General features: G+C 37.3%; 2 protein-coding genes and 1 non-coding gene across 3 annotated transcripts; 2 read left to right on the plus strand and 1 right to left on the minus strand.

Moving 5' to 3' along the window:
• The first annotated feature begins 4315 nt into the window (after window positions 1-4315).
• LOC122663328 lies at window positions 4316-5411 on the plus strand. Its single transcript, XM_043859011.1, has one exon. The coding sequence runs from the start codon at window positions 4457-4459 to the stop codon at window positions 5357-5359; it is 903 nt and encodes a 300-aa protein (XP_043714946.1). The 5' UTR covers window positions 4316-4456; the 3' UTR covers window positions 5360-5411.
• A 4671-nt stretch (window positions 5412-10082) lies between these two features.
• Window positions 10083-10156, minus strand: TRNAR-UCG. The gene has a single exon. It is a non-coding gene; the product is annotated as a tRNA-Arg (tRNA).
• Window positions 10157-12592: 2436 nt separating this feature from the next.
• On the plus strand, window positions 12593-15124 carry LOC122663317 (fructose-bisphosphate aldolase 1, cytoplasmic). Its single transcript, XM_043859000.1, has 2 exons — window positions 12593-12714; window positions 13813-15124. Exons 1-2 carry the CDS (start codon window positions 12687-12689, stop codon window positions 14859-14861), a joined length of 1077 nt encoding a protein of 358 aa, XP_043714935.1. The 5' UTR covers window positions 12593-12686; the 3' UTR covers window positions 14862-15124.
• Window positions 15125-15465: the final 341 nt, after the last annotated feature.

A 15465-nucleotide genomic window follows, 5' to 3' on the forward strand; every position in this document is an offset into this window, starting at 1 on the left:
AAATAATTTAATTATATTTGATGGACACACCATACTTGGAAAACTAGGTTTTGACTGAGGCGAGTCATCCGGGTCAAGTCAAAATTTTCAAAAATTTGGTTAAGAGTCATGTAGACTGGGTCAAAGTAAAAGAATGACAAGAATCGGTTGCAACTCATCTGAGTCAAATGAGACTCGGTTTTTTCATCCGAGTCACAACAAATTTGACGAGTCTAGTAATTTAAAAAAAAAACCCCATCAAACTATTATACTGTAGTAAAATGGTAAAAAATCTTGGGTCCTCCTGTTCGATAGTTCGTTGAGGGAAAATGAAACCCCAAGTCCCTCTGCAACTTATTGATGGCTAACAACCATGAGTCTTTGCATTTGATTATGAAATTATTCCTACATTAAATGGTGTACAAAATAGACCTGTATAGAATCTGTACTATAAGAAGAATATTTATCTATTTAATCAATCACATTAGTCCTTTTTATCAAAAAAAATAAAATCACATTGATCCTCATGAATGAACCCCACCCCTTTATTGGGGTGAGGGGGACGGGAGGATTCCATTTATAAGCATAAAAATTTGGATAAACAATGAATTCATAACATAAATAACAGAAACTTCAAGAAATTTCTACCAAACTTTTCAATGAAGAACAACAAATTAATTGAAATGTTTTTTTTCTTCCTATATTTCACATGTTTTCATATTGTAGGCTCTGAGGTGGTCATGTGTTTCACTTTCCTGTCTTCACTTTGTACCATGAGGCTTTCTCATTCTTTCTTCCTTTATGATTTGAGGGATCGGTATCGAATCAATGGAGATCGATACCAATTCTTGATCGATCCCATATCGGTGGATCAGTACTAATAAGGGTAAAAATGTAAAAAATTCCAATTTTCAAGAATTTGGGGGTAAAAAATGTAAAAATCTTCAATTTCATGGAACTATAGTTAAAGTCCCATCAAGCAGTTAAGAGAGGATAGAAACAAAAAAAATACTAATACCAAAGAACTTCAGCACTCAATATAATTCCCATTTTGAGTAAACCAATCCAACTTGAGTTGTTTCACTCCATTCGATTCATCTCATTTGTAAGGTATAGTCTTGATAGGACGGTTATAGACTCCACATGACTGTGTCCATGTGCCTGGGACTGGAATGAAGTACAAGTGAGCCACTAGGTAGACCCCACGCATTTAAAATCACACCACTATTATAACCCTCTTCATAAAATGACTCCAACCCCTTTTTGGTTGTTGAGTCCGGCATGAATCTTCTTCATCTATTGGGTCTTCCGGGGACCATCTTGTTTGCTATTATAGGGAGACATGGCCTTAACATTAGACCTTCTTGTGTCAATTCAAGTTAAGCTAATGATCCTTAATTTCCAAAAGAAGAACAAAAAAACTCCTCTGATCGAAAGTCTTTATATTATTATCTTTTATAATGAGAGAATTCCCTTTCTTAAACTTGTTCAATATAGAATCTAAGGTAGTGTTTGGTATGTATTAATTCTAGGTCGCTTTTGAATCATCGGATGATAAAAATAGTTACTTTTATTATTTGAGAATGTAAAATCAACCTAAAATGCATTCCAAGAATGCATATCAAACACAGCGTAAGTTCACCTTGCATTTTTTAAGGACCAATTATTGATAGATAAGATCCCTTAAGTCATGTCCCGACGATGTAATGCTTTATTATCCAAATTCTACTTTTATTTTTTTCCCTCCTTTATGTCAAGTTTATTTTTATAGAGTTTTTTTTTTTTTTTTTTTTTTCCTTTAAATTTTGGACTTGATTTTCCTACATGGAGGTTAAGAGAAGAATCTCCTTAATCGGCATTAGATCTATCACATGACAAGTCAGATGGGACTAACATTTTATGGACCAGTGAACCATAAAGAACCGTAAGGATTCACTAACATGAGAGTGTAAAAAATTTTAGTCCAATTTAAACTTGTCAATTAGCAAAATGAGAAATTAAAAAAATTTGTGTAACAAGAGGCTGCACAAGATTACCAAAGGAGTGTGTGACTGTGTGGACATAATCGGCTGAGTTTGACACTGAACTTTAACATGACATGCACGTTATTGAGACCATTTGCAACGGTCAAATTAGTTACATCAATCTTTCTCATGACAAAACTTAATATATATACTTTTCATAAAAAAAAAAAATTTAATTTAGTCATTGAAGAGATTCGTTCCTTTTTTAAATTTTTTTTTACTCTTCATTCAAGATGTAAGTTTAGACGGATCTCGACACAAAGGTAAGGTTTACTCCATTGTGAATTAATGGTCGTACGTTTGAGTTGAAAACAACTTCTTTGTGAAATGGGATAAGACTACGTATATTAGACCCTTTCAAGATCATTTAGTGGCAAGAGTCTCCTGCTTTGGATACACCCTTTTTTTGTAATTTAAAATGTAAGTTTTACATTCTATAAGTCTAGTTGGGAGGTGATGGGGAAGGGATTGGATTCGGCTCCTCTACAATGCACCCCCGAGTTGCACCATGTTCGGCGCAACAATAGATGTAGACATGTGGCCGAGGTGCCATTCAAATGACGTAGAAATAAATATTTCAAAATTAAGAAATCCTTCTCTCCAGCACATGTGCACAATGCTCAAATGTGCTTCATCCGTCTTCGCCGTTCGAATGGTACCTCAGCCACATGTAGACATCTACTGCCGTGCCAGTCGTGGTGCAACTCAGGGGTGCGTTGCAGAGGACCCGGATCTGAAGGGATCCCCATAGCTCTGATTCCTTAGTCATGAAAGTGATAAATAATAAAAGTGATAAAGAATTTAAAGTTCCTTCTCCCCAACTGCAACTTTGTGATGGTTTGTCTTTAAGGATATGTGAATTAGATCAGGGTTTGTTTTGAATATTCACACCATTGTAAACAATCTACATTGAATGTGGTGGGGGTGGGGAGAGTAAGTTAGAGATATAGATGGAAGTCTCCAGCTCACATTATTCCTTTGTTTTATTATCCTCATGGGTGTCGGGTTGGGGTTGGTGACCATCCTCATCATCATCAAAAAGGCTGCCCGAGCCCACATCATCTCATGAATCATGATGAAACCATTGTTGACCCCTTACACATATAAGTAAGATCCATGCCAACCTCTCTTAATTTGGCCATCTTCATAAGCTTTTCAGGTAATTTATTAATTTTTAAGCACATGATAAATGATATGGTAATTCTGATTATTGGATAAATAGATTTAAGATTATATTAACTATGCACCAATTTGCGAAATATAATTTAATCAAAAACCCTCTTGTGTATTGACTTGCAACCTTATATTTTTAACCACGCCATGCAATCTCTTGTAATTTATAAAATTTTAGAGCATTATTATGCTACTGGGCAAATTTTATTTGGGTTGAAATTCAAACCATACACTGAGATCTTGATATCAATATGTTTGTAAAATTTAGGTCCCATCTAATTTGCCATGTGTCAGAAACTCGAGTCATCTTAACAAGATTATCACTTGATAATTTAACACAATGCAAAATATATTAAGAACTAGTCTTTCCCATTAAATGTCTTAATACAATGGGAAAATTAAGGGAAAAAAAAGGAAAATTATCAAATATTAAAAAATGGGTTTTGGTCTACCAATACCAGATTAGTAAAAAAATAGGTTTTGATTAATCAAATTACCAATCCAATCTTTGTTACAACCAAATTACTTAAAATAAAGTCAAATTACTCAAAAAGATATTATTGAAATGTTTTAGGATATCACTCTTTATTTTTTAATAGTTTGGTTGTTAGATAGATTGGATGGTTAATTTGACAAGTCAGAACCTATTTTTAAACTAATCTGGAAACATTCTCAAAAGAAAATCCAAAAACTACTTGTAAAGAAACAAAAGGAGAGATTCCCTAATTCAAAACTTCAAAATAAAGAATAACGAAACTGTTACCATTTCTCAATATTGGTAAGATCAGTCCGGGTTCGTCATCAATCTATTCTTTCCTTTTGGTGAGATTTTTCTTCTTTTCCTTCCATAATTTTTTAAGATCCATGGGAGACTTGGACTGGCAAGGGAGAGTAAAGAAAGAAAGAAATTAACTAGAAATTCTTTTTCTTCTCCTCACAGGCTTCAATGTTTTTCGAGCTTGGTGGAACAGAGAAGGGGAATCCTATTTAGCAAAGAGAGGCTGGGCTTCCTCCCCTGCTTTCATTTTTCTTCTTTCCTGGTTGTTTCTGAAAAAGTGGAAGGAGGAGAAGAACAAAGGCCAGCTTGGGTTGATAAAAGCAGAGAGAATTAGTCTTATCTTTAATCTCCTCATTTCCTAGCATTGAAGGTAAAGGTACAAGACCTACTCTTCACTCTACAGCCCTCTAAATCTCTGTTCTCTATTTTTTTCTCTCTCTCTCTCTCTCTGAGGTCTAAGCTTTCCAAATCAGAGTTTGCTCAAACTGGTTTAGTCTCTGCAATGAGAGATATAGCCTCTTGTTTAGGCGAATACGCCATAAAAGTATCTGATTCTGCTTGTTCGGCCCCTGCGAACCTCGCTTGTCGTCCCTTAAGCTTGATTCCTTCGATCCAAAACACAGTCACCTGTCTCTACAAAACCAAGCTTTCCACCCAAAAGCAGCTTCTTATCACAGTCACCTGGTGCAAGAATCTCACAGGCCAAGGCCTCAGCATCAACGTCGGTGATGACCCATCTTCATCTGCTCTGAAAGTCAACACAAATTCTCGATTTTTCAGGAAAATGAAAGGTAATCGGACATTTGAATCCTGCAATTCGAAGATTGAAGCCCTTTGGGATCTCTCTAATGCCAAGTATGACTCAGGGCCTGAACCCACCAACGGGTTTTATGTGGTGGTCGTGGTTGATTCAAAGGTCGGTCTCTTCCTTGGAGATATGAGCGAAGATGTGGTCGCCAAGAAGCTTAAAAGCGGAATCCCAATTGCCCAATTCTCTCTAGTTTGCCGGAGAGAACACTTTACAGGCAATACCCTCTATTCAACTAAGGCTCAATTCTGTGATACTGGAATGGCTCACGACATTCTGATCAGTTGCAGCGGTGAAAATGAGGGATTGAAGTATCCAGTTCTGTCCGTTTGCATCGATAAGAAGAAAGTGATTCGGGTGAAGAGGTTGCAGTGGAATTTCAGAGGGAACGAAACCATCTTCGTGGATGGATTGTTGGTCGATATGATGTGGGATGTTCATGACTGGTTCTTCAATCCTGCATCTGGGTATGCTGTTTTCATGTTTAGGACAAGAAGTGGATTGGAAAGCCGCTTGTGGTTGGAGGAGAAATTGGTACAGAAGGAGCAGGAAAAAGTTGAGTTCTCTTTACTCATCTATGCCTGTAAGAACCCATAAACAAATTTTTACTCTTCCTGATTCAATTTTTCTTCTTTGTTTTTTTTTTTTTTGGGGGCTTTCCTTCTTTTTTTTCTTCATTTAATATTTCTAATTACAAGAGGAGAGACGAAATTTGGCTGGGAAACAAGCTAAATTTTGAGTTGCTGAAATTTGAATTGTAGATACAACCAGAACTGATATCTGGAGCTTTGTTCGTCTCTTATCTTCTCTTTGTATCTCGCTCTCTCTCTCTCTCTCTCTCTCTTTCTCTGTGTGTGTGTACACACATACACATTAATTAGAGATGCTTACTTTAATGGCTCTCTTAATTTATGAGAATCAAGCTTCATGCTCCCACCAAAAATTAAAAATAAACAAACAAAGTCAACAGGAGCAAACACCAACGAAGGAAAATAAAATGCAGCAAATGATCTTTTGAATATATTGAAAGATCTGTCGGTACTATCGAAAAAAAGAGTTTTCTATGAATTTCTGAAGTTTGATTTTTGAACCCTTCACCCATCTGTAAGAACCCATACAGAATTACTGTTACAGAGTCATTTTTGTTTCTTATTCTTCATGTACTGGTTCTGATCATAAGAGGAGGAAAAAAAACATTTTTTTGGATGGGGAACAAGTTGTTGCCTTTGAATTGTTTCTTCGTTTCATTTACTGGTTCTGATCATAGGAAAATGTTTCAATGGCGATGTTAACTTATGTGAATCAAAATGGTAATTAGAAGGAGCAAACTTCAACCAAAATCGGAAAAAAAAAAAAATTCAGATAAAGTCAATAGGAACAAAGACCAATCAAGCAAAAGAAAAGCCACCATACGAGTTTTTGAGGATCTTTGAAAGATTTTCACTGTAAGTTTGTTTGCTTTATGCTTCCCACGACAAAAGATAACCTGAAAAAGCTCCTGATAATGATTCAATCCTTTTTTAAACAATCATTGTATGGCTTTGTCAGTTTGTGTAAGTGCGGTTAGAGGTTTTGGCTTTTCTTGTTGGGAGGGAGGGGGAACTTGTGAGGCACTTCAAGCTCTTCCTTTTATTAGAATTGCTAGGGAGGTAGAAAGAAGACTGTATATATATATATATATATATATATAGATCATCAATATTCTTCCTTTCATCTTCAGATTTGAAGGTTGATTTCTATGGTTCTTGGAACAGATTCAGTTTAATCAATGGGAACTGATTCGATCTCCGATTCCGTGTTTTGAAACGCTTGGTTTAACTGTTACCAAAGTAATTTAAACTCAAAACCAAAGTGAAAACAGGGGAAAAAAAGATCTTAAAGATGGATAGAGGACCTTTATAAAAATTTGAAATTTTTATGTGTTTGGTAAGTCATGATAATTTGAATTGGTCTAGATTTATTCTGTAGTAGCATTGACAAATTACACCAGTTTAGGTGGGAAATTCATGATTAGTGCATGAATTCAACTGCAATGACAATTTTTAGTTGTGAATATAAGAATGGGTCAGAAAGTTTGACAGTGATTGGCATTCCACAGTATTTAGATAATCTTTACCTTGACTTTTAGAAGGTGTGCTTAGGAGGACTAATTCAAGTTAGGGGCGCTGTTCTTTGTGCCGCAGTGCAGGCTGCGCTTGGGCACATGGGGGTGGGCGCAATGACCACCCTACTCCCCTGCACAGGTTGCCTATGTGCCTGGGCACACCCTGCGTTGCGGCACCGAAAACATTCTCCCTTCAAGTTATTATGTCAAACATTTCTGAGTTCCATTTTTCCATATTTCATTGTTTATAATGTTTCATAAAAAAAATTGGGGGGAGGAGGTTTGGTGGGTTCAAGGTTAAGAGGTTTAAATAGAAGACCTTTATTTTAAGGGAACAGTTTTAAAAATTCAGATGTGTTTTGAAACGAACTTAGGTGTTTATTTGGAGAAAATTATCCTCTCCAATTCGCTATAGTTTGGCAGTGCTAGTGTGGATGTCCGAGTTGCGGACATCCAATGATCCGAGCTCATTGACTAGGTTGAGCTCATACCATTGGATGTCCAAACTGCCATGTGTCAGACATCCACACTAGCACTGTCGCACTGCCGAGCTATAGGGAATTGGAGAGGATAATAATCCTTTATTTGGATATTAAGATTGATGCCTTATGAAAAGAATTGGATTGGAATCGAGTAAATCACCTGATTTCGATTATGCTTGATTCTCAAAACTCTTTTTCGAATTAATCATGAATGTATTTAGGATATTTTTTTTTTCTATTTAATCTACAAGATTTTTTAATCGAATATTCTAAAATCTAAAATATCTATGACAATCTTTAATTCTTCTTGATCCCATTTTCTAGGGTTTTGATCGATTCTTGTCCAATCTTGACCTATTCCAATTTCGATTCAAAGACTTTATATAAAAATTAAAGAGAGAGAGAGAGAGAGAGAGAATCACTAGTTCGCAGCACATACCCTACATACCTGCTCAGAAAAGGGAGATGGGTTTGGCAAACTAGCATCAAGCCACTCCACAGAGTTGGTTGTCCCACTCCCTTAGTGGTGGTAGGTATTACCTGGTCCGGTTTGGGTAGGAGATGATTTCAGTATCCATCCCCTGGTCAGGTGGACTTGCAGATGCAAAGTTTGGATTTTGGATGAAGAGTGTTAAGACATTTTGCCATCTTGGCCCCATCATGGGCCCCTGATGGGCTTGACTTAAAATACCAAGCAAACCCCAAACTCAGGTGACCATTATTCCTAATTGAATTGGGTTAGCCACACACATTCAATTGACATGGGATGAGGTGAGGACTCCTACCTAGTGCCTTGTTTGAGTAGCCACTTCATCCCCACCTTGAATCTGAAATCAAAGAGATCAACCTTGAGAGAGGACATGGTGATTTCTGTATAAAAGGATTTAGATTTTGTTCACTCTAGGTGAATAGAAAATCTCCTCACCGATGGTGTTTTGATGTTATGATTGGACTCTGGGAAGATTGAATGAAGTCATGCCCTCTATTCTTGAAAGTTCGAAATACCCTTCTGCAATCCAATTAGAGGGTCAGATCCTATGGATGAAGAGATTCTCTCGTCACCATGGGTTAAGAGAAATCGGGTACTACATTTAATCTTTTTCCCTACAGGACGGTTCTTTATGAAGAAATGACTGATGTGATGGTATGTAATTCAAAACAATTGGAATTGCGAGCCACAAGAACCTTAAATAAGTGATTGTAAAAGGCGTTGGATAAACATTCCGTTCTCAAATCCTTGGAATGTGACTAAGAATGTAGCTCATTTTGGAATGCGATTTTTTCTCATTCAGCATTCTCTTTTTTCAGCCCGAGTCTCGAGTCATCCCTCCTGAGCATTGACATCAAGGTTCCATTTCTTTTTCTTGCAACCCGTAAGAGGGAAAAAAGAGGGGGAGAGGGGGGGGAGTCCAAATTATAACATAGCAAGAAGACTACACATAGAGATTGCGCTTGAAAGGATTGAAAGTAGCCCTAGTCCATCTGAAAAAACATCGAAATAGACTTATCTTCTAGGAGATTAATGAAGCAATCTCCATATTCTTTCTCTCCGGTCAAATATAGAATACAAAGAAGAAATTCCTCTTTTGATGCTGGCTGATCCAGGATGCCTCCTAAGCAGCAATCCAAAACCGACTTTTAAGTGAAAAAACAATTGTGAGAAGGTTTAAAAGGCCAGCTTGGTAGAATTCAGATCGTCTACGGCCTGCCTGCTGCCATAGTAGTGCCCTAATGTGGCACGACGCAATGACCGTCGAGCAAGGGTAAGGCGGTCATTGCACCGTGCCTCATTAGGGCACTGCTATGGCAGCAGGCTGCTACGGGTAGGCAGGCCGTAGACGATCCTGATCCTACTTGATAACGTTATTTTTTGATAGTGATTCTGATGATTTTTGTTCTACGGTGAATACTTTAGGAGTGGAATTTTGTTTGGTAATTCCCAGTTGACTTTTTTTGTCCACCGAATGAACTAGTCCAAAAAATGCTCTAAGAAACAAAATTGTAAAATAAAAATATATTTTTGTTGAGAATCCCTCTCCAATTGGTATTAAGCTCAATGTTTTCTCATCCTCCTTCAGTGAATTTTCTCATCTTCTCAATATTGGAATGTCTTTAGCATCATTCGTGTCAGGAATAAATTTTCATTAAACTTTTTATGGGGAAACACTTCTTTGAACCTACAACATTTCCTACCATTTTTAAGAAATAAATTTTTTATTTATCTTTTTGAGAGGAAAAAAAAAATTTTATTTGTGTGAGGGCATAGGAAATGCCTGAGGCTCAGAGACACATTTTTCTTTTATTATTATTATTATTTTTTTATTTTTTTTTATCATAGAGTAGTTTCGTTGAGACTTGAGAGTGAAAATAATGGAAAAGATTTTTTTAAAATTGGAGAGCTTTAATAGAGTGGAGGGCGGGGGGAGGGTAAGCCCCGAAGTGGTTTGAACTCATGACTTCTTATTTGAGGAGTTGGGCTTTTGCCAACTGAACCAATCCTTTGGGGTAACGGAGAAGATTGCTACAAGTGTAGTAGCAAAATTTCATCCAAAAATAACTCTCTTGTGTTGTTAACTAGGTAATGGGTACAAAAGCATTTATAATAAATACCTGAATCCTTCCTTCATTCATTGGGCGTGCCCAACCTTCGCCCTTAAGACAGAGAAAAAGAACGTTGTTTGGTATGGACCAAACATAGAACGTGTTACCTTAATTGCTTACAGTTGAAAGCCATCGACCACAGTGGGAGTCGAACCCACGACCTTTTGATCCGAAGTCAAACGCGCTAATCCACTGCGCTATGCGGTCTTTCATATTCATTAATAGGTTCCTTTATAATTAGTACTGTACATATATTCTTAACCCTTTTTTCTCACAAAAGGATGTCCAGGGTTCTTAAGATTATGGGTGATACATGTAACAAGCTAAGATAATTGACTCATTTTTTTTTCGTTCAAAGTTGAGAGAGTACACATAGTAATGTTTATAATACTGGTACATGCATGGATATGTTCGATAATCAAATACATACATGGCTGAAACTAATGTTCAAAAGCTCTCTCTGTCTCTCTATTACAATAATTTAAAAAATGGGATTGGAATCGGTCACCCGTTTCCTATTATTACGGAATTTCTATAACTGTTTTTTTAGGAGAATTATTTCTATTACAAAAGTCTCTTTATTTTTCAAATGACATAAAGTATCTATTCTCCACTCCGACCATTGGATAGAGTACATGGTCTTCATTAGCCCACATGTCAATTGTCAACGATTAAATCAATCAAATACCCCCTTTTTGTATTGATAAACATTCGTGCATATCCATGCATGTTCTAATATTATAGACATTACTGTGTACTCTCTCAACTTTGAATGAAAACAACAAATTAAATTAAAAAATGCTTAAAAATTGGTGGCTCCGAATTTATCTTGTGATTTTCAAAACCATTAACTACAATTTTCCATAAGTGACTACCCTCTTTTTTTCTTTTTTTATGAATGTTCATTGATAAATATATTTTTTTATTTATTTTAATAAAAAAAAAAACAAAAAAATGAAACTAACCTTTTGTGTACGATCAATAAATCTTTTGAATAAAAAATTTATAGAAATTTTTTGCTTCTTCAGTTCTTCTTTCTTAATCTAATTACTAAGATTTTGGTTGATTTTGATCAATCATAATCGAAATCTCTCACCTCAGGACTTGGGCAGAGGGAGCTTCCCAATACCATTTCCAATACCATCCATAGGTTTTGGTTTCCTCTTAATTAACTTGTGGGGTTAGTTCATAGGTACTCTGTCCGAATCAAAACTCGTGAGTTATTTTTAAAAAATTTCCTCTTTTTTCTCGCTTCCCTTTTACAATCCATTGGCTCCGCGGTTACTTGGACAGAAGGGTAGAAGAAGCCGTTGTTTTAGCTCTTCCCAAGGTTTTCAGATACTTCCAATGGGCCTCTCTCGAATTTAGCCCTAAGAACCTGGATTTTTCTGGCCCATCTTATGCTTACTTTCACCCGTTATGGTAATGTTATCATCCAGACTTATAGTCTGGTCCAGTGTGCTGCCGGGCCATTGATTTCATGATAACTTTTCATAGTTAGAACTGTTTCAATACGCTATGAAGGGTCTGTATGGTAATTTTTCAAAAAATTGTTTTTGGTATTTTCTGTTTCTAAGGATAGAAATGGAACAAATCTTGTATGTGTTGTTCAATCCGTTTTTGTGTGTGTGTTTTTTTTAAATGAACCGCGTAATAGAAATGGTTTTGACAAGGTTTTGAGAAACGAAAAAAAAAGAAACTCCGAAAAAACAGATACATAAATTGGAAGCAAAAAATATGCACGATACAGACTTGATATTCATGAATCACCACCACCATCATCGCCTCCAATACCACCACCACCAACTCCACCACTGCCGCCATCATTATTCTCTTGACATGTAATCCATACATGTTTCTTTTTTTTTCCTAGTTGTAGAAATAAATTTTTTTCCCGTTTTACCATATAATATTTGTTGATATAGAATTACTTCAAAATCACAGAAATATAAAAAAAATTTGTTTCTAATTCAGAAACAGTATTTCAGAACATTTTTTTTGGTAAAAGTATTTTGGAACAGAAACGTTGCCATTCAGACCCTTAAAGCCTTATATTAAATTATTATTCTTAAAAGAATGATTAATTTTTCTAATTTTTTTTCAAAATGATTAGATCTGAAGGGTATAGAATTACTCTGGGGAGAGAGAAAGCATTGATCTCCAAACCAACTGTCCTCATAAGTGAGGAGGCCCACACTTCTCAGACTAGAGTCGAAGCCCAGTTAAGCTAAAGCCCGGTCAAACAATTTGGCCCAGATACGTATCTGACGGAAAACCGCTTTGCAAAGGCCAAAACCGCCGGAGGCGAGGTGCTGACGTGTGAAGCCATTTTTAGAATTTTTTTTAAGTAAATTATTTCTAGGAATTGAGTGGAGCGTAGCGGAGAGTTATAGAAAGACGCTTCTTAAAGGAGCGTTTCCATAACGTGCGATCCAGATCTTTTTCGTACTTGGTAATCCTTAATAGAAATTGTATCCTGACTGTACGTGTTGGAGACTTATTTTAAGGCACGTCACAAAGCATTTTCGGTATTGACAATAACAACGCTTTCTCTCTCTACCTACCCGTCTTTTTCGAGCCTACCTAAATAGAAACCAACCCAACCCCCAAGTCATCCTCCCTCTTCTTATATACGCTTTTCTTCTCGTCTCTTCCGCCAGCCCTTTTCCCCTCTGCCTCTGTATTGCGATAAAAGAAAATCTCTCTCTCGCCTTCCGTTCTGCAACACATCTCAAACATGTCTTGCTACAAGGGCAAATACCATGGTAATGGGCTTACTTCCTCACTTCCTCTGTTTATGTTATGTTTTACGTTTGATTTTTATTGGGTTTGCGCTTGGTTTTTGTGATTTTATCTCTCTGTCATCATCAGATCTTGTTTAAGTAGCTAAAGCACTTGTTAGTGGTATACTGGTATCTGTTATTGATCTAGGTTTCTTGGTTTCCTTCTTACTTGATTTCATTTAGTTGGTCCTTGTTAGATCTGAGATCCATTTTGTCTTGTTCTTGTTTCTAATCATTCAGATCTGTGGTAGCTATCTTTTTGATCGTTTGGGATCTCTTGTTTAACATGTTATCTCTTATTTTCGTTCTTATTTGGCGATATTCCTTGATGTGTTTGCTATTTGGTTTTGACGTTTTCTCTCGCTAATGGTTTTGCGAGTCTAGTATGCTTTTCATATATCTTATTGATCTTTCTAGTGTTCGATTGATTGTTTGAATGGTAGGAATGTCGTTAATTTGAATAGATCAATGGTAGCTTTCTCCTTTTTCGTTCTCTTAGTTATTTGGTTTCTGCTACTGTACACCAAGCACGATGAAGAGATAAATAATAGAAAGAGATCTGACAGTTCATTGTGATGGTCATTCAAGTTCGGATCTTTATATGATTCTCTTCTCTGATCCAGCCAGAGGATAAAGGTTTAGTAAACGTTGTGATTGTGTCCTCCTGTGAACATCTTGGGTTGTCTTCCAAGTCGAAAGCCAGAGATTGAAACCTTTTGTCCATAGGACTAGTAGGATAAACGGATGTCCAACCTGGTTTTAGCCAGCAGTATGACCTTACTTTATCCTAGAAGGATGGTTTGCACATACCATGAATCACACCAGTAATTAAGAATAATTATTTCTTGATCTCTCAAAATCCATATTTGTCCATGTAAGTTGCAGTTTCGACCGCCCCATTGATTTGAAGATATTGGTTATTTAGATTTGCTGTTTCTCCTGTTTGCCTGGATTCTGTTTTCTTTGATGGTTCAAGGGTTTGAATTTCCCATATTTCTAATCTTTTGATTCATTTTAGTAGCTATTGGGAATTGATGAATTATTTTCAAACGTTAATGATCCTCCTTTCATTTGTTGCAGATGAACTTATTGCCAATGCTGCCTACATTGGCACCCCCGGAAAGGGTATCCTTGCTGCTGATGAGTCCACTGGGACTATTGGCAAGCGTCTATCCAGCATCAATGTTGAGAACGTTGAGTCTAACAGGCGGGCACTTCGTGAACTTCTCTTCTGCACTCCAGGTGCTCTCCAATACCTCAGTGGTGTGATTCTCTTTGAGGAGACCCTCTACCAGAAGACTGCCGCTGGTAAGCCTTTCGTCGATGTCATGAAGGAAGCTGGTGTTCTTCCTGGCATCAAGGTCGACAAGGGTACAGTTGAGCTTGCTGGGACCAATGGTGAGACCACCACCCAGGGGCTTGATGGCCTTGCCCAACGCTGCCAGAAGTACTATGAAGCTGGTGCCCGGTTTGCCAAGTGGCGTGCCGTGCTCAAGATTAGCCCAACTGAGCCATCTCAATTGGCCATCAATGAGAATGCCAATGGATTGGCACGTTATGCCATCATCTGCCAGGAGAATGGCTTGGTTCCAATTGTTGAGCCAGAAATCCTTGTGGATGGTCCTCACGACATTAACAAGTGTGCCGATGTATCCGAGCGTGTTCTTGCAGCCTGCTACAAGGCACTGAATGACCACCATGTCCTGCTAGAGGGGACTTTGTTGAAGCCCAACATGGTGACCCCTGGATCAGAGTCAAAGAAGGTAGCCCCAGAGGTTGTAGCTGAGTACACCGTGAGGACCTTGCAGCGCACAATGCCTCCAGCAGTCCCTGCTGTGGTGTTTTTGTCTGGTGGACAGAGTGAGGAGGAAGCAACTCTGAATCTGAACGCCATGAACAAGTTTCAAGGTAAGAAGCCATGGACTCTAACATTCTCCTTTGGACGTGCCCTGCAGCAGAGCACACTCAAGGCATGGCAAGGGAAAGAAGAGAACGTGGACAAGGCACAGGCTGCTTTCCTCAAGAGGTGCAAGGCAAACTCAGAAGCAACCCTTGGTGTCTATAAGGGTGATGCTGGAGAGGGAGAAGGTGTCTCTGAGAGCCTCCATGTCAAGGACTACAAATATTGATGAAGTTTTGGGTCCTCACCTTATTTTTAACGATTATTAAAATAGGAAAAGAGGAAATGGTGAGCAATGTCGTCCTCTTTTTAGGGAGGGGTAAAGAGGTTTCTTTCTTTTGTTTAATTGAGTTTGGTAAGAGACAGTGAAGGAATAAGTTTGTAGGGTATTTTGCTTGTTTGAACTTGTTTATCCTTTGTGGTTTTGTTACTTTGTGATGGCCTCTACCTTTTGGCAAAATTGGTGGTAGTAAATAACATTGAGTTTGCTAATTTCTTGGGTATGTTCTTTATATGTTACCTTTCCTTTTTCTTTTTATCTTTAGATCTGATTAAGAGGACACAAATACAGACTCACTGTATAACATATATTGGCCATAATTGGAAACCAAAGTGCAGGGAAAGAAACTCGTGTTAGCAATTTGTGTGAGCCAAAAATGTCCAAATCTGAGATCTATCCCCTTCCCCAACACTTTTTTCACGGCAGATACAGTTTTATTTGGCTGCGAGGACCAAAGTACTGGTTCTTTTAAATCTAAGATTTATTATTGCTATTTGCAGATTATTTTATCATGTTAAGAAGTATTTTTTTGTTAATTTTTCTAAAAAATTCT

Source organism: Telopea speciosissima, chromosome 1 (genome assembly GCF_018873765.1).
Source record: "Telopea speciosissima isolate NSW1024214 ecotype Mountain lineage chromosome 1, Tspe_v1, whole genome shotgun sequence".
NCBI classification, from domain to species: domain Eukaryota; kingdom Viridiplantae; phylum Streptophyta; class Magnoliopsida; order Proteales; family Proteaceae; genus Telopea; species Telopea speciosissima.